Source organism: Zingiber officinale, chromosome 3B (genome assembly GCF_018446385.1).
Source record: "Zingiber officinale cultivar Zhangliang chromosome 3B, Zo_v1.1, whole genome shotgun sequence".
Lineage (NCBI taxonomy): Eukaryota > Viridiplantae > Streptophyta > Magnoliopsida > Zingiberales > Zingiberaceae > Zingiber > Zingiber officinale.
In genome coordinates this window covers 29139621-29162953 of record NC_055991.1, presented here as the reverse complement: position 1 = coordinate 29162953, position 23333 = coordinate 29139621, and the positions used below count along the sequence as shown (strand labels likewise).

The following is a 23333-nucleotide window of genomic DNA, read 5'->3' as shown; positions in this document are numbered from 1 at the left end:
TTCTTCACGGCCTCCTGAACTGATAGGTTGCCCTGACGAAATTCTGTAAACTCGTCATAGTGTCGGTTCGTGACTTGCATGTGAAAGAATTCCTCGAAGAATTCTTTCTCGAAGTTGGCCCATGTCATCTGGTTTACTGGCCACTTCGGTTTAATCCGCTCCCACCACATGCGTGCGTCTCCTGTTAAACAGAAGGAGGCACACTTCACCTTTTCGTGCTCTGGCCAGTCTAGAAGCTCCATCGTGCTTTCCAGTGTTTTAAACCATGCCTGAGCATCCCATGGTTCGCTGGTGCCTGAGAAGTTCTCGGGCTTAATTCTCTGCCACTGGATAAGGTAAGCTTCTCTCTTAGCCCCTGCTACTGGGGCCACTGGGACTGGTACTGCAGGCTGAGTTGGTACTACCTCTGTGATTACTAGAGTCGTGAGGTTCGGTACTGGAGTGACTGGGGGAGTATTCTGCTGGTTAGCCTTTAAGGAGGCTATCTCCTGTTGCTGATCTAGGGGAGGCACTGAACTGCCTGCCTCATGTTGGGGCTCAGCCGCTGATGCTTTCTTAGCTGGACGTCCTCGTACCATTTTCTAAATAGCAGAGAACACATATATATAACTAGGCTATCATGTTATAGTTAACTACTGGTAACATGTTAAATACCATCACTGTAAACATGAATTAATTAACTACCAACATGAGAGCAAACATGAAAGCACATATAACTGATATGAAAGCTGAAAACAAAACTGAGTGAGAGATGTTCTTACTTGGAAGTTGTAGGCACAATGCTGATGTGTGTGTAGGAAGTATGGAACACTGCTCTGATACCACTCTGTAACGACTCAACTCCTGGGTACTAAGCTGTGAGCCGAATCACTACATTTACTACTGAAACTACTGTGCTGTACTGTGCGGAAACTGGGTAAAATAAAATTTTACTAAACTATTGTAGTTGCCTCTGTTAACTCTGTGAGAGTGAGATTTCATATCCAACTACCTCCTAGATATTCTTAGCTATACTGAGGAGGTGAAACTGAAGCTTTGGATCGGTCCGTGGAACGATCCACTGTCACCCACGCGAACACTGGCTGGATCGGTCTGCCGACCGATCCAGCTGTTCACTGATCGGTCGGTGAGACCGATCAGTGGCTCACTGATCGGTCGGGCGACCGATCAGTGACTGCCGAACTCTGTTTGCGGAGGGATCGATCGGTGACCGATCCTGGGAGATACAGAAGCTATCTGTATCCATCTGGATCGGTCGGTGACCGATCGAGGAGAAGGTGCTGACCGATCCAGGTTCTGATAGTCTGAAACGAAATCAGAATTTCTGATTTCCGGCACTGATTCGTGCCAAAACCTCACACTACCACTATCTAATGCATAATAAACATTCTAGCAACATGTAAACAATTCTAAACTTAAGCTAAAGCAAGGTTTACTAGTTCATGGCATTTTAACAACTTAAAGTGCATGAAGGTATGAATTTCTAAAAGTTCTAATTGCTTAAAACATGAAACTGAACTAATAAACTGAAAAGTGCTAAAGTAAATGCTAAATCCCCAGAGGGTCTTTTATTCCAGTTCCTTCCACACACATCCTCATCTGCATTGACCTCCAGCCTCCACTGCTAATCCATTTTCCTTTTTCCTGTATCTGCAGTATAAGGAAAATAGTATCTGTAAGCTTTAAGCTTAGTAAGAAACCATCTACCTCACAAAAACATGCAACGATGCATTTCATGACTTTTAAAACATGCTATTTGAAAACCGAGCTGAGCATGACAACATGGCATGGTATATAAAAGCATAAACTGGAACTGAAACACGGCATATCATATAAATTAAACATGCTTTAAACTGAACATGGCATACTTATAAACTGAGTATGAAACTGAACTAGTCATGCATATATCTAAATCTGTACATGAACTCAAATCGTGTAAACTGAACTTGAACTGAACTGAAAGCTAAATTAGTGTTCTCATCACTAGTTTCAAATTTGAAAACTATACATATAATAGATGAAAATACTAAACATGCTGTTGGGGCTACTTACTGTGCGCGCATCCCTACGAGACCCGGGATTGCAAGCTCCGAATCCAGCAGGGTTACTAGGTTATCTGAACCTAGGGACGACTGTGGGAGTCCAGCCCATGGATATCTGATCCAAGTACAGTGCCAACTGAATAAAAGTAAAATACTGAATACTGTTTTATTTTACTTTGCTGTTCTAGGTTATCTGAACCTAGAGGCTACTGTGGGAGCCCACCCAAATGGATATCTGATCCATATAGTTGTAATAACTGATAATAACCTGAGTAAAAATGTTTCTAATACATTTTACATGCTGTTAGGACGCCTACTGGTGCATCCTTCTGAACTGGCATTCTACCGAATGCTTGGTGTGCACTAAAAGCACACCCTAAAACTGAAAACTGTAAAACTACTGAACTAACGCTAAAACTAACAAGCGAGAGCAATTATACTGCAGGTGAGGGGTTTCTTACCTCAATCGCAAGGTTTTCTTACGATTCTATCCGCTAGGTTTTCCGGAAAACTGCTCCGTTCGACGAACCGCTTACGTCCTCGCGTTCCTCTCGCGGAGAAGAACCTTTTTCGTGTTGGAGTCGTCGCTGGAAGATGTTCCCTTGATCCTTGGCTTGGTGTGCCGTGCATGAGGAAGAGGAGAAGAAGAGAGGTGCGGCGGTTTTAGGTTTCGGGTAAGGAAAAGTTACGGTGAGAAATAATCTCAAACTTCTCACTTAAATCCTTATTTATATTTACTAATTAATTCATCCAAAAATCAATTATAAATATAATTGATTCTCTCTTCTTTCAGCACGGCCCTGCTGGGTTCACCGGTTACTAAACTTATCCGTAAACCATAGGTCTCGGGTTCGATTCCCGCCTAAGCTATTTTACGGTTCCAATTATTTTTACCACTTCCGCTACTCGGAAAATTCCGGAAAAATATCTAAAAATTCCAAAAAAGTCATAGAATAATTCTAAAATAAATTCGGGAATTTTTCGGGCTTTACATATCTAGACTTCAACAGTTGTCAGGTCTCGCAGACCCAACTGGATTTCCTGCCAGATATCAACCTATTTGGTCTTACCTTACTTACCATTGCAGATTTACATAACTCTTGACCCACCAAGACTTCATGCTAGATGCCCTATCTGGATTTCAACAGTTATTAGGTCCCACAGACCCAATTGGATTTCCTGCCAGATATCAACTTATCTAGTCTTTCTGTGCCAATTATCAGGTTCTCCAGACCTAACTGGACTTCAACCTAGTGTCAGGTCTCATCAAATCTTTTAGTCATGCATGCACACTTGGTAAATAGGTTAGAAAACACAACATCTAATTTTAAACCAATTGTCATTCATCAAAACCTGAGTTTGACTTATTGGTGCTAACTGTACCAATAATCTTTCTCTTTTAGATGTAATGACAACCTAGGTTAAAGTTAGAAAATATTCAAAAAAAAAATAACATAATGAATATGTTTAAGGAAAAAAAATAATTTAGCATTTTGTTCATCCTCTTAATCATTGTTGGGTTATGATTTTAAGATTTATTAATTTTTTTTCTTATTTTAAATCCTTACCCTTCCCCTTTAACATTCATCAAAATAAGTATGCACAATATAAATAAATAACACACATAGACAACATCTAATGTGCACTAAAGAACTATAAGTAGCAAACACAAGTTTGGTTTTAAAATCTATTTTAGGGAGAATTTCAAAACAAAAATTTAAGATTGTCAAAACACTATGTGAGATTGAAAGAATTTCTAAAACAATCTTTTTCAAAGTATTTGAAAAAAGTATTTCAAGAAAATTTTTGAAGTCATTTTTGAAAGAATTTTTGAAAGCAGATTTAAAAAACTATTTTAACAGATATAAGTTTAAGACATTTTTGAAAACTATTTTCAAATAAATTTTCAAGATATTTTTTAACAATTTTCAAGGCAACTGTCAAAGCATTTTTCAAAATTATTTTCAAAAGAATTTTTCAATGCATTTTTCAAAAGTATTTTAAAGTATTTTTTTAAATATTTTTAAAGCATATCCTTCCCTTAACCTGATATTACTTAAAAATAATCATCTATGACTCATCCTTATTTAAATATCTAACTTTTAGTTACTAGCTATCCAGAAGATAGTTTTTACTTAGTTAGTCAAATTAAGTATAATTATCTAATTAGTAGTTTACTAGGGAGAATTACTTAACTTGATTAATACGAGGTCATATTTTTCACCCAAACTTATGTTGATGCATTGATATAAATATCTGAAGTCCAGGCAAGACCCTATGCATCTCATGTTATTCTAAATCTTTTGAATACACAAGCAAGGTAATCTTAGTGTGTTTGTGAGATGCTGGCTGCCTAAAATTATAGGATTATGCTTTCTAGGGGCAGAACCTAGGCTAAGTCCCCCAAAAAATATTTTCTAAAAATACTTTCTATTTTCAAAACTCTTTTTGATGATAAAATTTTTGTAAGCAAAATATTTTTTTCAAAGTAAATATTTTCCCAATATATTCTCCCCCTAAATTGACACCCCCCTTAACCTAACATTCTTTAAAACATGTAAGGTATAAAAATAATAAACTAGAGGAAGCAATCAATAGATATCCAAAGACACATATACTCAAAAGAAACCAGTAAATAAGTCAAACAGATAGAAAGTACAAGCATATCCAAAAAGTAACATAAACCAATAAAGCAACAATGTCTAAGGATCGTCAGTGGATAGGGGGTGAGGGAGGGTGAGTCAAATGTAAATCACATAGAATGTCCTCCATCTGCTGATCCATTTGCTAAAATCCAGTAGCCACCTCCTCTCGGAGACTAGAAATGAACTGCTCAAGATGAGTGGATGACTCCTCTAGTCTTGCAACTCGCTCGTCTAAGGACTGAGAAGTTGAAGGTGGGGTCAGAAATGCAAAGATATTGGGAAAGGTGAACTTTGGAATCTCCTCCTCAGCTGCTTCGTTGGCCTCAGTTGGGACAATTGGTGGGATACCCACCTCTAGGTCAGACCCCCTTGAGCAGCTGCCTTTATATGGATTAATGATAACTATCACTAGCCAAACATATCATATTCACTAAGGGGAGTGAGTGTACCCTTAGTGTCATCTAATCCTATAGCCGAAAATATAGATGGTAAGACGTGGCAATAAGGCATATGGACTCGTCCCCTAGTGACAATACTAGATACATGAATGAAATTATGAAACATATACAGAGCAATATCTATGTCCAACAACTGACACAATGCATAAAGAAGGGAATCGGATGGATGCATTGTAACAACATTGTGAGTGTGATTGGTAGGATGTAGGTCGTAAGAACTTGATATAACACATAATCCTACACCCTCAAGGAGAGGGACTTAAAGTCAGTCATAGTAGGTGCTTTTTCCTCCTCAAAAAAATATATATAAATAGTATCTAAGGTAATATAAAAATAGAAAGTGCCAAATGGTAACTCCATACTAGGGTAGCTCAAAATTGGGCATGTAGACTGTCGCAATCCTAAGCAATCAACTAGAAGAGTGGGGGAAAAATTAAAATCTTTATCAGCTACTCTAGTAAAAAATGTCAAGTCATCTAGCCTAACTAAATTATTATAAAATTGAGCACACTGGTCTATATATGTTGACTGACTGGTTACAGAAAATAAGGTGATTTAATTGATGATAGTTAATAATTTAATGTTATTGGGGCAATGATGTGTAAAGAAAGCTCTACTCAGATACATAGTTTTAAGAGGTACATATGTATTCTCTGAAAACTGTAGCCTAAGTTGTACAGTGAGAAATCTATCATCAGTAGAGAGGGTACGACTAGTACAACCAATATACGGATTAAGAATCCATTTTTCTCTAAATAAATAATATTGCAAATATATTCAAGAAACACTTCAAATATGTAAAAATTTATGGAAAGATTCGAATTTGAAGTTACCTAGGAGGCATATTGGAGAAGAGCACATGAAAAACGGATAAAACGTGAGTTGGGCGGCTGGAAGGTGCTTTTGAGTTGAGGAAATGAATAACAGAAATAGTGAAAATGTCATCTATTCTCTGTTTAATTTTGGATTAGAGGTGCCTTTGACTTTATAGAAGACGCCTCGAACGTGATTTCAGTGAAAAAACTGCCGCCTCTTTGCGAGGCACCTTGGCTGGTCCAAGGTGCCTCAACTGAGCTTAACTAGGGTACCTCAGTCAGTTTGAGGTACCTCGGTTTTAGGTTCGCCGAGTTATAGGTTTTAATTTTAAATTTTTAATTAAGTTTTAATTGAAATGTAATTTAGGTTTTAATAAGTTTTATTAAAGTTTTAATTAAGTTTTAATGAAATTGAATTAACTTTTATTTAAGTTAAGTTTAGGTTGGATTTTAATTAAGTTTTAATCGAAATGTAATTAAAATTTAATTAAGTTTAATGTTTTAGTTACGTTTTGAATATCGTTTTGAATACATTTTAATTTAAATTATGTTTTAAATTAATATTTAAATTAGTTTTTAATTAATTTTAAATTACCTTTTAAATTTAAGTTTTAAATTAGTTTTTAATTACGTTTTAAATTGAATTTTAATTAAGTTTAAAATTAGTTTTTAATTACGCTTTAGAGTGATTTTTAATTAAGTTTTAAATTTAGTTTTTAATTAATTATGTTTTAAATTAATTTTAAATTACATTTTAAATTTAAGTTTTAAATTGAAGTTTTAATTAAGATTTTAATTATTAATTTAAGTTAATTGTTAATAAAGTTTAATTTTTCCTTATTTATCTCACCCGATCTATATTTTCATCAATATAATCCTATAATTTTAGATTTAGTTTTAATCGTTAGTTAATTAAATATATATTTAAAAAATTGGCTTCCCGACTATGGCAAGGCATAATGACCTTCTTAGGTATCGGAGTAATGACCACCTCCCGATAAAACCTTTTTAAGTAATTAGACATTTACTTTTTCTATTGATAAACCTTGATTTAACTAGTCTAGGATATGACAAGGTATTTTCGGTTAGTTCCAGTTAGCTAATTAGACCAAATATGGTACGCCTTACCCTACCTGACTGCCTAGACCAAACTTTCCTAACGTACTATCATCTCACCCTACCTTGATATTATGTTGGACAAGAGTCAAAATATCTTTTTCATTCTAGTCCTAATTACACAAAAGGGAAGGCTATATTTTTGAGGTGCCAACTAATTTAGTATCCCCTGAATCATATACTTTATGTCTTAATTTTATATAGTAAATTTAAATTTTGGGTATATAGAATTAATTTTGTCTTACTTGCTTTTTAGGTAAGCTTTTTGGAACTCAAGTTTTGATTTATTTTTTATTTTGATTAATTAGTAAAATAAATGATTTATTTGTTAAGCTAAGTTTTATCTAAATCCGAACTTGTTTTATAGAGCTCTTTGTGATCCAAATATTAAATCTAAATTTTGGATTTGTAGTGAAAATTTCTAATAGTCTTTTAAGTTTATCAACTTCACATTTCAAAAAAAAGTTCTCTTCCTCAAGTTTTACCACTTGAGTTGAGTCTCCATTTTGAACTTGTTTAGTTGAGGAGTTTAGGTTAAGTTGTTCCTTAATATTTTGGTTTTTGTTAATGAGCAAATTATTTTTTTCAAATTCAGATAATTTTTATCAAACATGAAATTACTTTAAAGAACTTTGCATTTAAAATAAGTTGTACCTCATTGGAACCTTCGGAAACGGGTATGAATGCATGGATTAATTCATACTATGACTTATTTTCTTGATCAGAGTCGCTTTCTTACTCGAGTTCGACTACCATTAGTGCGAGGTAGTTGTCTTTCTTTGGTACTTTTGTGTCTGAGTCTTCTGAGGAGAATTTGTCCCAGGTCGCTTGTGTAGGTCTCGAGTAGGCCGACTAGAGGGGGTGAATAGCCTACAAATAAAATTAGTACCTCTCTTGCTTTGTAACTTAGTAAGGACACACAATTAGTTAGAAATCAAAATAACTTGAATAAAATAAAGTAGGAGGCTAAGAGTTATTTGGTTACAACTTGAGTGGTTGTTAATTTAAGGTAAATGTAAGCGAACTAAACAGAACTCCTTCGGTGAAGGTGGAAGAGCCTCTTACAAATGTTGAAAGTACTAGCAACTAAACTGTAGATTACAGAAGTTAAAACACAGTGTGTTCGCATGAACTTTGAGCACCAGGACTCTATTTAAAATCCATTAGTCGAAGTTAACCGTTAGCTGACGTGACACCTCCCGAGCGTCTGGACTGGTTCCAGCACCTAGACTTAGTCGACTCGATCCACTCTACAACGACTTCTTTCGAATATGATTTTCACTTCTTGGGTGTCTGGACTCGTTCGGGCACTTAGAGTCGGCTGACATGGACTCTAGTGTCGATCTTCTCTGTAATGGCTTGCTGATGTGGCTGACATGATCCGGGTGCCTTGACCTGGTCTGGGCGCCTGGATTCTAGGCTCCTCAACTTGGTCAGGCGCTTGGAACTAGCCAACTTCTAGGTTGACTGATTTTCCAGGTTGGTAGCTTGGGTGATACTCTGACCATCCAGATTTGAGCTCACTCGAACCAACTTTGGCATTCTCTTCGAGCAGTCTTTCTTTCGACTTCTCGTCCCTCTGAAGCGCCATGCGTGTCCTTCTCGTCCTTTGATGTACTCTTCCGTAGCTCTTTATCCATCGGATGCACAAAGCTCATTGACTCGATTCACATGCCATTGTTCTCGCTTGCTGCATCTTTTGCTCAACTTTTTGTATTCCTAATTCCCTCCATATTTAGACACAAGGGATCAAACCATAGAGCCTAACTTAATTCAGTTATCAAAACTCACATGAGATACTTACAATCTTTCCTTTTTTTAATGTGAATTAATCCAAATTAAGTTAAGATTAAAATAAAATAATAAAATAATTTAATCAAAATAAATTTGCAAGTATTAAAAAAAAATTGTAATCAATTCAAGAAAAGAATATTAAATTTTATACCTCCCCTTAACTTAATCCCTAAATTATCCTCCTTTGATTACATTAAAAAAGATAGGGAAAATGTAAAAAAAAAAAAAAGTTAGAAAAATATTGGAACTTTTTCTATTGGTTTTAAACAGAATTTTTAGTTATATGTCTTTTTACCAAAATTAACTTTTAAAAAGAATAATTTTTATCAATTAATTCGTAGGTTTGTCAAAAATAATTTAAAACTATTTTAAAGGTTCAAAAAATCCTAAAAATTGTTGTCCGTAACAATTGTAAGCATTTAAAAACATGATCAAAATTTCATACACAGAATATTTATATTTTAACCTAATAAATATTTTGAATAGATAAAGTTATTTTTAAAATTAAATATTTAAAAAAAAATCGAGTCCTAAAAATTTGGTTGATTTTTTTTTCACATTCATAATACAACAGTAACTTTCTAAAAAATCAGCTTATATAATCGTCAGAAAATCTTAAAATTTTTTTATCTAACAACATAATTAATTATCAAAAAAAAAAATCAAAAATAAATTTTTGAAACATTTTTAATCGTTAAAATTTATTTTTCAAAAGAATTTTTTAAAGAAAATATAATAGTAAAAAAAAATTTACAAATTTTCTATTAGCAGATAATATTTTTATTTTTGACAAAAAAATAAATAGAAATTCATAACAAAATGTCTGCAAATTTATTTTTTTACTAAAAATATTAATAAATTAAAATGATTAAAATTTCAAGCATGCTCATGAAATTAATTTAATAATCTAGTATATATTTTGGTATCTAAAATAAGTTTCTATCTATTAGATTTATCAAATATTTTCTAAGAATATTATTTTTAACTTTTCATAATTTAACCCTTATGATTTCTTAAATGCTAATTAAGTTTATATTATCAAAAATTTGATATTCGAAAAATATTAGGACTTGAGCATACAGAATTCTACTTTCAATGTTTTCATTTCTTCTTTTAATTTTGTATTTTCAATTTTAATTTTGTTAAATTTTTCTAAGAAACATGTGCATGGTATTTTTCTTTCAATTTTAAATATTTAGTCCTATTTTTGTAAAGAGATCTAGATAGCATTTTAATACCATTATATAATTGTTTGGGAGGTAAGAGGCGTACCTCACTTATCGTGTCGGACTCATAGTTTGACACTCTCCCTTTATCATTGCTTTCGATACTTATGTCAGATAAGCTTTCTTCATCTTCATCTTCTTGATGACTTGTCATAAGTGCAAGTCCGACGTAGACGTCGATCTCGGACTCTGACAATGACTCATTTCACGTGGCTTTTAGATTATTGTGCTTCATCCGTCTTAGCCCTTTGTCTTTGTCTTTCTCCCTTTTCCTCAACTTTGGGTAGTTGTTCTTGATATATCCTTCTTCTTTGTAGTTATAGCAACTAACCTTTCTTTTGCTTTGTAGTATCTTTGTTGCTTGTTTCCTATCAAAATTATTAGTTTTAAAAAACTTACTAAACTTTCTTACAATGTAGGTTTCTTCATTTTTGTCGAACAATTATTCTGACTCTGACTCGATCTTCTTGTTTTTGAGTGCTAATTTCTGAGTTGACTTTTCTTCTTTATTTCTTAAATCTACATATCTTGATTCGTGTAATTCGAAAGTAAAAAATAAATTTTCTAAAGTATTTATTTCCAAGTCCTTGGATATGTAAAATGAGTCCACTATAGATGTTTACTCGGGAGTTCTCAAAAAAGAATTTAATGCATTCCTTAGGGAATCTTGATTTATTACCATTTTTTCGAGGTTCACGAGTTCGATGATCAGCTCCTTGATTCTTGTATGTAGATGAGCTACTATCTCTTCCTTTTCCATTCGGAGGTTGCTGAGTTACTTCTAGAGCAAGTCCCGTCTTATGAGTTTGACCTTTGAGGTTCCTTTGTGTAGTTCCAAGAACTTCTCCTAGAGCTCTTTTATGGAGTCATTGACACTAATTAGATTGACTTCTTGGGGCGGAAAAACGTTCAGTAGATGGATTTACTTTGCCATTCGCCACAAAGTCATTTTGCTCCTTTTTAAGCCAAACGTGTTCTTTTTTTTCCTCTCCATGCTGATATCTAAGTGCTACAAAATTATATTTATTGTTAAAAGAATTTCAAAATATATTTTAAAAAAATACTTCTATGCTATGCTTCTATAGTACAAACTCCCCCTTGAATTTTGTTTGGTGAATGCTCAATCCGGCCATCTTCTTTTTACTTTAGTAGGTGGTTAGCCCTTTTAGAGTGATTTGACTCTAATACCATTTATTAGTCCAAGTAGGCCAGCTAGAGGAGGGGGGGATGTGAATAACCCTGAAAATAAAGTTAGAAAAATCTCTTGATTTTTGAACTTAGCACGGACACAATATTAGTTAAACAAAAATAACATTAAAGAAAACAATAAGAAGGTTCAAGAATTTACTTGGTTACAACTTTAGTGGTTATTAATTCAAGACAATTGAAAAGCTCCACTAAAAAAACTCCTTCGCGAAGGTGGAGTAGCCTCTTACAGACTTTGAATGCTCAAGAATTACTTAAGAAATAAATACAAGAGTTGTTATTCAATTCCTAGCTCTAGGAGACTTTTTATAGCCTCTTGAGAGAATGCTATTGTTGGCTGACGTGGCTCGAAGGCGCCTCCAAAGGGATCCAAGGTGCCTCCAGTGCGGATAAAATTTTATCTGAAGTGTAACGGTTGGCCAACGACTCTGCTCAATGGGAGGCACCTTGGTTGAACGAAGGTGCCTCGACTACTGTTCATCCAAGTCACCTCAGATCACCTAAGGCGCCCTCGCACTCCATAGATTGGAGGCGCCTACAGCTGCCTTGAGGCGCCTACAGCTGCCTTGAGGCACCTTAAGTCCTTTTCTCGGCAACTTCAACAGATGGGCATCCGAGTCACCTCCAAATATCTAAGGCACCTCGGGTCTTCAAGTCAACTTTTGAGATGACCTCTTTCGCGCTCTTGCTTGCTTGAGTGATGTTCCAGTCGACAAGAGTTGAGCTCACCCAAACTCAACTCTGTCTTTCTCCTCAAGCAGGCCACTTCCTCCCAGCTTCATGTCCCTCAAACGCTACGAGCATGTCATTCTCATTCATCGGTGTACTCTTCTGTAGCTTTTCATCCCTTGGATGCACCAAGCAGGTTGACTCATTTTCCGTGTCATCCTTCTCACTCGCCACTCTTCCGTTCGACTTCTTGTGTTCTTAAATTCCTATACACTTAGACATAAAACATCAAAAAATACAGGACCTAACTTAACTCGGTTGATGGTATCAAAATCAACCTAGGGTACTTACATACACGACTCTAAGAATTAAGTGGTGAAAGTTAAAGGATGGAAATCAAAACATATTTAAGGAGAAGGTAGGAGTATAAGCATTAGGTGAAATACACAGTGACTCTAATATAACATGGGATAAGATAGTATCAAAGTTGAAAATAGTAGCCAATAATGTACTCAGTGAGTCAAAGGGGCATGTAACACCAAGTAAGAAATCTTAGTGGTGGAATGAGAAAGTACAAGAGAAAGTGAAAGAAAAATGAATAGTTTTATAAAGAATTATATATTTGTAAGAACGAGAAAAACTTAAAAAAAAATATACAATAATCAAGAAAAAAACTAAGAAAGTAGTGAATGAAGTTAAAAAATAAAATAAAACTTTTGAATAATTATATCGAAACTTGGATACAAAAGAAAGGAAAGAAACATTTATAGAATAGCTAAAGTGAGAGAGATAGGAAAATAAGAGATCTTAGCCGAGTAAGATGTATTAAAGATGAATACAATAGAGTACTAGTAAATGATGGATAAATAAAAGAGTGATCGAAGATATGTTTTTATCAACTTTTTAATGATAATTTAGGTGACCAACTTAACTTAGGAAATTTAAGTATGTCAAATGAGTATAGAAATTTAAATTTTTATCATAGAATTCAAACTTTAGAAGTAGAATAAGCTTTAAAAGGAATGCAAAATGGAAAAATCATGAAACCAGATAATATTCCAATAGAGGTGTGAAAGTGCTTAGAAAAACAAGATATTGAATATCATACAAAATTATTTAATATGATATTGAAAATAAAAAAATGTCTAATCAATGGAGGATAAATACTCTAGTTCTCTTATATAAGAATAAAAGAGACATACAAAATTATATAAACTATATGAGTATTAAACTAATTAGTCATATGATAAAACTTTGGAAAAGAGTAATAGAAAAAAGAATAAGAAAGGTGACCACAGTGATCGAAAATCAATTTGGGTTCATGCTTAGAAGGTCAACAATAGAAGCTATACATTTTCTTAGACAACTAATTGAAAAGTATAGGGAGCAAAGTAAGATTTACACATGATATTCATTGACCTAGAAAAAGCTTACGATATAAGGTCCCAAGATAAATTATATGGAGAATTCTAGAAAAGAGAGGTGTTAGTGTAATATATATTGAACTAATTAAGGATATGCATGAAAATGTAATAACCAGAATGAAAACCTCAGGAGGGTCCCAAGATAAATTATATGGAGAATTCTAGAAAAGAGAGGTGTTAGTGTAATATATATTGAAATAATTAAGGATATGTATGAAAATGTAATAACCAGAATGAAAACCTCAGGAGGGTTAACTGAAATATTTCCAATAAAGATAGTGTTACATTAAAGATCGGGTCTAAGTCCCTATCTTTTTACACTAATCATGGATGAACTCACTGGACACATTCAAGACCATAGTGCATGTTATTTGTACATGGTATTGTTTTGATAAATAAGGCACGTAAAGGAGTAAATACTAAACTAGAATTTGATAAGAAACACTAGAAGTGAAAGACTTCAAGCTTAGTAGAGTAAAGATAGAATATATGAAATTTAAGTTTAGCAATATTAAGTGTAATAAGACAATTGTTAAGATAGGTGATGACGAGTTGTTTGAAATTGAGATCTTTAAGTATTTAGGATCATTTTTGTAAGATGATAGAGGGATTGAGAGAGATGCCTTACATAGAATATAAAACAGGATGATTGAAATAGAGGTTAGTGTCGGTATAAAGTACCTCTAAAATTTAAAGGGAAGTTTTATAAAATGGCAGTTAGACCTGCTATATTATATGACATTGAATGTTGGGCTATGACTCGAGCACATGAGCTGAAGATTAAAGTTGCAAACATAAGGATGTTAAGATGGATATGTGGACATACGAGGATGAACAGAATAATGAATGAGAGCATTAAAGAGAAAATTAAAATTGCATCTATTAAGGATAAACATCAAGAGACGTGTTTAAAATGGTCAGACATGTACTTAAACGACCAATAAATGTTTCGGTTAAACAATATGAAACTATGACAAATACGTACATCAAATGAGGGAGAGGAATGCTAAAAAAAAGCTTGGGTCTTCAAGTCAACCTTTGAGTTGACCTCTTTCGTGTTACTGCTTGCTTGAGTGATGTTCTGGTCGACTAGAGTTGAGCTCACCTGAACTCAACTCTATCCTTTTCCTCGAGCAGGCTGCTTCCTCCCAACTTCTCATCCCTCGAATGCTCTGAGCATGCCCTTCTCATCCACTGGTGTGCTCTTCAACAATTTTTCATCCCTCGGATGTACTGAGCTCGTTGACTCATTTCCCATGCCATCATTCTCACTCGTCGCTCTTCCACTCGACTTTTTGTGTTTCTAAGTTTTTACACATTTAGACACAAGGCATCAAAAGACTCATGATCTAACTTAACTCGATTGATCACATGAAAACTAACCTGGGGTACTTACATACACGACTCCTAGAATTAAGTGGTCAAAGTGAGAGAATGGGAAGCAAAATATATTTAAGGAGAATGTAGGAGTACAAACATTAGGTGAAATATATAGTGACTCTAATATAACATGGGATAAGATAGTATCAAAGTTAAAAAATAGTAGCTAACAGTGTACTCAGTGAGTCAAAGGGACATATACTACTAGGTAAGGAATCTTGGTGGTGGAATGAGAAAGTATAGGAGAAAGTGAAAGAAAAACGAATAGCTTATAAGGAATTATATATTTGTAAGAATGAGAAAAACTTTAAAAAATATACAATAATCAAGAAAAAAAATAAGAAGGTAGTCAATGAAGCAAAAAATAAAATTTTTGAACGATTATATCAAAACTTGATACAAAAAGAAGGGGAAAGAAATATTTATAGAATAGCTAAAGTGAGAGAGATAGAGGAAAATAAGATATCTTAATCAAATAAGATGTATTAAAGATGAATTCAATAGGGTACTAGTAAATAATGGATAAATAAAAGAGTGGTCAAAGATATATTTTCTCTTGAGACCTTGACGTTCGCTAGAGGGGGAGGTGAATAGCGTCTCACCCAAATCGTCACTTCCTACACTTGTTAGTACGTAGCGGAAAACAAAAATACAAACTAACAAGAAGATAGCTAAACCCTATAAACAATAAGGAAAGACAATAAACCAAAACAAATCGTAACACAAGGCATTTACGTGGTTCGGAGATTAGGGCTCCTAGTCTACGGCTCTCCGTAAGGTGGACGATCCTGATCCGTCGGTGGATTAGTCCCCGGCAAACTCTAGCTATCTCAAACCTCCTTGTGGGTGGAGAAACCTCACCACAACTTCAACAAAGCACACTTGGACACAAGAAAACCTTTGAGCACTTGTTGACTACTAATTAAGGTTAACCACCACTAATTTCGTCAATCTCAACCAAGCTCCCAAGGCTTGGTTATATAGGCCACGAGTTGGAAAACCCCGCCTACCAGTCGACTGCCAAAATCATTAGTTGACTGTCCTCTTGTGGAAATTCGACCATTACATCCCAACGGCTTGATACCAGTCGACTAGTAAAAGTACCAGTCGACTGCTCCACACTGACCGAGCGAACATAAGCATTCTGTTCGCTCCCAGTCGACTGCCCAGTCGACTACACCAATCGACTGATGAAACCATCAGTCGACTGCTACAATACTGCTACAGTAATGCTACAGTACTGCTATAGTAACGCTACAGTAAAACCCTAATTCTAGGATTTTACCCCCGAGTACATTCACTTAGCACTCGTCCTCACCCGACCAACCTAGACCTATCCTTCTAGCCTCCTCCATTAGTCTTACGTCCCTCAGATGCCTCCCCATCCTTCACATCTTGCCTTCTGGAGCTTCCATCGACCTTGTCATTGTTGTCGGGTCTTCCTTTGCCAAGAGGTTGCATCTTTAGGACTTCGTCCATTGCCAAGTCACACTTGGACTTACGTTACCAAGACTACATGCTTGAACTTACACCGCCAAGACTCATCCTTGGACTTTTCTCCTTTGCCAAGATCACACTTGGACTTTCCTTGTTGTACCTGTATCCTGCACACTCACAATGCATATCAAATACAACAATAAACCTAACTTAAACTTTTGCCCAAACATCAAAACCTAGGGTACCCAAATTACTCCAACATTTTCATCAACTTTTTAATAAAACTTTAGGTGACCAACTTAGCTTAGCAATTTAACTAGGTCAAATGAGTATAAAAATTTAAATTTTTATCGTAGAATTCGAAGTTCAGAAGTAGAACAAGCTTTAAAATGACTGCAAAATGGAAATGCCATGAGACCTAATGATATTCCAATAGAAGTATGAAAGTGCTTAGGAAAACAAGTTATTGAATGACTTATAAAATTGTTTAATATGATATTAAAAATAAAAAATTTCTAATCAATGGAGGGTAAATACTCTAGTTCCCTTATATAAGAATAAAAGAGATTTACAAAGTTATGCAAACTATAGGAGTATTAAACTAATGAGTTATACGATGAAACTTTGGAAAAGAGTAATAGAAAAAAAGATTAAGAAAAGAGACTATGGTGACCCAAATCAATTTAGGTTCATGCCTAGAAGGTCAACAATAGAAGCTATATATCTTCTTATATAACTAATTGGAAAGTATAAGGAGAAGAGTAAGATTTACACATGATATTCATTGACTTAGAAAAAACTTATAATATAGGGTATCAAGAGAAATTATATGGAGAATTCTATAAAAGAGAGGTGTTAGCGTAATATATATTAAATTAATTAAGGATATGTATGAAAATGTAATGACTAGAGTGAAGACCTCAGCCGGATTAGATGAAATATTTTTAATAAAGATAGTGCTACATTAAAGATTAGCTCTAAGTCCATATTTTTTTATACTAATCATTGGCAAACTACGACAATAACAATTAATTGAAATATTGAAGTAGCCTTTCATTATTGACTACATTAAAATTCAAGTGAATAATCTAATAGCTTTTTATTTTCCTCAATCACTTTTTAATAATTTTATTTATCTTTAAATAAAAATTTAGAGACTGAAAATTATCAGATTAGAGGTTTCATGAATAAATGAGCTATTTAAATGGTAATTTAAAAATATAAAATAGATATTTTAATCCGGAGTGTTTTTATAATAAAATAAAAAATTTATAACTATTTTGGCATTGATCAAATGTTGTGACTATTTTAACATGATTAAAAAAAACATAGCGACGTCAATTAAAATATGTCGATATTTTTTTCCAAGTAAAAGAATCCTATTTGGCAGAAAAACTTGTATTTTTTTATCCCTTTTTATTTTTTTAAAATACTTTTGATTTTAGTTAAAAAAAAATACTTTTGTTATAGATATACTCTTAATAATATAATAATAACCCAACAACTTGTGCATCGTTCAAACTTGCAGGCATAGCTATGGAATCTTCGGCGATTGCTGCGGCTGGCTTCCTGGGCAAGAGGGTGTTTGCTCTCCTCCAACTCGAAGAGAAACTCAAAGAATTGGTTGGTATTGAAGCGAGGATGGAGAATCTTAAGGAGTTGTCAACAATTATTGACACGGTAATCCAAGATGTTGAGGCCTGTTCTGTGACGGATGCTGCTTTGAAGAACTTGCTTAGGAAGCTCAAATACTTAGCCTACGATCTGGAGGATGTCGTTGATTACTATGACACCGAAGCGTCGCGGAAGGAAAGATCAAGAGCATATTCCAGGCCGGTGCGCGATTTCTTCTCTTCTAATAATAATCAACTTGTATTTAAGAGCAGGATAAGTGGCATGATAAAAGCAGTGAGGAAGAATCTAGATTCTATTTTGAAGCAAAAGTCCATCCTTGAAAATTTGCGACAAGGCACTAATCGGATCTCACTAAGTGCCTACAGAGGGATCCACCCGCAGAATAGCTTGGATGTTAAAGGGAGAGAAACAGAGAAGGAGATGATTGTCAACATGTTAACAGCTGATGAAGGAAGCAGCAATGATACAATGAAAGTCATCTCCATCGTTGGTATGGGTGGCTTGGGGAAGACTACACTTGCTCGGCACGTTTTCAATGACGAGAGGGTGAAATCTTATTTTGGAAATTTTAGAATGTGGAAAGTTGTTGGAGCAGAATTTGATCCCACCAAAATAATGAAGTCTGTTTCAGAACTGGCTGCTACTGCCATTGGCGCACCGGTCAACACTTTAGAACCCGGGATATCTAATTTACAATTGGCTACGCAAGCACTGGTCAACACCTCAGAACTAGAGAGAATGAAGTCTATCTTAAAATTGGCTAAGGGTGCACCGGTCAACACCTCAGAACTAGACTTAATGAAGTTTATTTTACAATCGGCTAAGGGTGCAGCGGTTAACACCTCAGAACCAGAGTTAGTGAGGGGAGAACTGGAAAAAGCTTTATCAGATAAGAGATTTCTGCTCGTGTTGGATGATGTATGGGATGAAAAAATATTACAGTGGAGGGAACTGAAAGAAGCCTTATCATGTGGGGCAAGAGGAAGTAAAGTTTTAGTGACTACCCGTAATCAAAATGTCTCTTCGATAATGGGCTCATTCAAAACCCACCACATACAGCAGTTGTCCCGGGATGATTGTTTGTCCTTGTTTCAACAATTTTCTTTTGGAGACGAAGAACCAAATGAGAATTTGAAGGAAATCGGTGGAAAGATTGTTGAGAAATGTGGTGGTGTGCCCTTAGCTGCCATATCTCTTGGCAGCATGCTCCACAGCACTCGAGATGAAACTTATTGGTCCTCGGTATTGAATAGTGAAGTATGGCAGCTCAGAGATGAGGACCAAACATTATTACCTGTGCTCAAGTTGAGCTACGACGCTCTCCCTCTACGGTCAAAGAAGTGCTTTGCGTTTGGGTCTCTATTCCCAAAGAACTACGTGATGGACAAGGATGAGTTGATTCAGATGTGGACAACAAATGGTTTCGTATGTTCAGATAGGAATTTTGATGCTGAAACACTTGGCAACCGCATCTTTGATGATCTAGTACTGAGGTCATTCTTTCTCTTGGCACCTTCCGAGAAGTGCGATGATGGTCGTCATGTAACCAAGTGCACAATGCATGATTTGATGCATGACCTGGCACGATTAGTATCTGAAGATGAATATTGCAATATTAAAGATAATCAAGCAAAAAATATTCAAAAGAGAACATACCATTTAAGGATAGAATATACAAAAGAGAAAATTTCTTTATTCAAGAAGGAGAAGCCATTCTACTTGCGCACCTTGTTATTGAGAAAATGTAATTTATCTGGGAAGGTTCATCTGCTTCAGTTTATCTTCTCAGAATTGAAATTCTTGCGGGCATTAGATTTAAGTGAAAATGGCATCAAAGGGGTGCCGACATCAGTTGGAAATTCGATACATTTGAGATACCTCACTTTGTCTAAGAATAAGATTAAATTTCTACCTGACACCATTACTCTTCTCCAGAATTTGCTATTTCTCAATCTCACTGAGAATCCCCTTCAAGAGTTACCAAAAAGATTAAGGTATATGCAAAGCCTTTGGTATCTTTATTGCGATTGTGATTCTTTGACTCACATGCCCCCCGGGTTGTCTGGACTGACTAGTCTTCGAAGTTTATCAAGCTTTGTTGTCGAGAATAGAACTGGCTCATGTTCAATTACACAACTTGAGGATTTGAAGCTTCATGGAGCAATGGAAATCAAATTTTCCAAGAATTTCAGCAGTTATTCTTGTGGTGGTAGAAAAATTTTCACGAATAAAGATTTTAATGAATTATCTTTATCATTTAATTGTTCAACCACTAATGACATGAGCATGCTGGATGATCTTTGCCCCAACACAAGTTTAAAGAAGTTGAAGATATGCAATTACGGGAGCCGACACTTTCCAACATGGTTGATGGAGTCCCAGTTACCAAATTTGGTTGTAGTTATTCTACAAAATTGCAATTTCTGCGAGCATATTCCTCATTTTCGAAATCTCCAATTTCTTAGAAAGCTTGTCCTAGATGGAATGAGTGGTGTGAAACACATGGTTGCCGAGTGTCATGGGCACGGACCAATCAGAGGCTTTCCTTCCCTCCAAGAGTTTAAATTGATATCGATGACTAATTTAGAGGGATGGTCAGAGTCGGATGGTGTCGATGAGTTGTTCCCTATACTGAAGAAACTGGAGATTTGGAATTGTCCAAAACTGAAAAACATACCAAAACTTCAAACAATTGAACTTCTTAAGCTACATGACTGCAGTGGGAGCCTACTTTCAAGTGTTGGAAGAATGACTTCTCTTTCTCATCTCAAACTGGAGGACGTGAAGGGCATGACATCTCTTCCAAGTGGCTGCTTAAGAAACCTCACATCCTTGATGAAATTGGAAATTATAAGCTGCAATGGACTCCGATTTCTACCTATGGATGAAATGCAACAGCTAACTATGGTTCACTCATTGTTCATCCAGAAATGTAACAATCTCAGTCTCCAAAATTGTGACAGCAACACACTGCAGCCAGAAATACTTGTACAAATCCTGAATTCACTGCATGAGTTCGACATTCAGATTTGTTTCAAGAATGGGAATTTACGAGGGCAACTGCAACACTTACACAGACTCGGACGATTGTGGATAAGTGGTTCACATCATGTTTTTGATCCATTCAAGTCAAGTTCCATTAAGACAAATTTAAGTATTTGTTGTTGTGATGAATTGGAATCCTTGATGACAGAAGCACCATCGACCAGTGTGCTAGAAGATCTACACATATGCTATATCCCCAACCTCACGACCTTACCTGAATGGCTACAACATCTCGGATCACTTCGTCAGCTATGGATCTACAACTGCTCCCGATTAGAATCGCTTCCAAGGAGTCTACAGGAACTCCGTTTGCTGGAATATTTGACGATTTTTGGGTGTCACAGACGACTGAACAGAAGATGCAAAAGGGTGACAGGCGAAGATTGGCCCAACATTTCTCATGTGCGATCTATTGAGATTTATCCAGGAGGTACGACTAAAATCAGTCATTTGAAAATTCAAAGTTTGATAAAAAGAAAAAGATAAGTATTCCTTTTAATCAAACTTAAGCAACTGTTACTGCAGTCTTGCGGATTTGTTATTTAAAAAAACAAATCCTATTACTTAGGCAATTAATACAAAACCAGATGAAGAAAAAAAGGAAATTTTTTTATCTCATTTTCATGAATAACATACCGAATCCATAATCTTATTTCATTCTCATCATATTTATTTTCCCTTGAATATTTATTTATTGCTAGCTGAGAAATTTGTATATGTATGATATTATGATTTTATCCCATCATTTAGTTTGGTAGACGTTCAATTGCATTAATGCAATTATTGAGTTTTTTTTTTGTTATGTGATCAATTGTTTGTGCTAATTTGCTAATAATTTAATTATCTCCATTATATTGTTTTACTATTATTTTTGCAGAAACTCCATGCTGTGTTGCAGCTCTATGCTGTGTTGCAGCTCTATGCTGTGCTGCAGCTCTATGCTGTGTTCCATTAATCTTATGTTACCCTTTGTTCGAATATTTAAGTTCTTCAGAGTCGATCCCACAAGATCGAGAGGTAAAGATACAATACAATCTACATCTTAATTGGTCTACAATAGGATTATTTATTTATTTATTAAAAATAACAGAGTGTTCAAAATTATCCGCAGAGACATAATTTCAATTGACAGCAAGGAAGCAGACCAATTGGTTCTACGAGCTCTTGGACTGGCTGTTGGGGGTTTTGCTAAATATTTCTTTTAAATTGACTTTGTGCATAATTAGACTTGTTATAAACAAAAGATATGTGATTAGCTATGGAATTATTTTGAAAATAAACTTTTCACTACTCTTATTGCCTCTTGTGAGTGTAACATCAGTCATTAGCCGATTTGATTGAATTGATGAACTCAATCGGCTTGACTGAATTAATTAACTAGACCAATTGGCCTGATTGAATCATCCAATTTGATTGATCCAACTGGATTGATCGAGTCAATCTATCCAACAAGATTGATTGTTTTAGTTATCTCATTTAGCAGGACTAAAATCAATTAGCTTACTCGAGAATATGAAGGCAGGCTTTTTTTTATAAAAAAAAAAAATCAGCAAAGATTTCTCTTTAAAAAAAATATCAAACGTAAAAGATAATCAAAACTCACTCCAAACTCTTAATCTGAAACACCAATAATAATAATAAGTTGTTCGTAAAATAATTCAAAAGCAAGAGAAAGCTCAACTTGGTAGGCTCAGATAATCATGTGATGGTCGTCAATGCCGAACGATACGGTAAAATTGTCACTGATATTATGCACAACTGCAAGTAAATCATTTATCATCCTTCTTGTCCTCCCTCCGTTGCATCAAAAGTTGTTCTCCCCAGGTTCGAAAAAAAGTTGTTTGGCCCCAAGAAATGATGCAGCGTCAGCGCCTTCTCAGTTTCAATTGTTGCAGAGGATTAGGACCAGTAGCCACACCACCACTCTCTTCTTCTCCGCCTCATCGATAGACAAGCTTCCATTAACACTCATTCCTCCGTGAAGAACCCCACAAGCTTCCATCAGCACTCTTTTCTTTGTTACCATTTTCTCTTCCACCACTTTTAGGACTGAATTCTGCAAACCTGTCACGTTAATTCAGTCCTTCAATCCAGGGCCGTCTCAAGGTTCTATGAGGTCCTAGGCAAAAAAAAAAAAAAAAATTAGGTCTTTAATATTTTTTTAAAAAAAAAATTCTCTCACCCTTTTTCATTCAGACTTGGGAACGACAATGGTGTGTTTAAATTTTTTTTTTTAAAAAAATAAACTATTAATTTAAAATATTTTTTTTATATAAAATTTAGTTTTCTAACTTTTTGAGATGCAAAATTAGTAATTAAATCTTTATATTCGAGTTTTGATAATATTTTTTTTTCAATTGATAAAATTGTTAGATTATTTAATCTTTCTTGAGACATTATTGAACGTAAATAAGACTTTATTAATTTTAATTTTGAAAAAT

At 34.8% G+C, this 23333-nt stretch overlaps 1 protein-coding gene across 1 annotated transcript; it reads left to right on the top strand.

The window, feature by feature from the left end:
• The first annotated feature begins 17744 nt into the window (after positions 1-17744).
• Positions 17745-22149, top strand: LOC122056277 (putative disease resistance protein RGA4). The gene is made up of 3 exons (XM_042618154.1): positions 17745-21322; positions 21770-21909; positions 22004-22149. The coding sequence occupies exons 1-3, from the start codon at positions 17749-17751 to the stop codon at positions 22019-22021; spliced, it is 3732 nt and encodes a 1243-aa protein (XP_042474088.1). The 5' UTR covers positions 17745-17748; the 3' UTR covers positions 22022-22149.
• The last annotated feature ends 1184 nt before the right edge of the window (positions 22150-23333 follow it).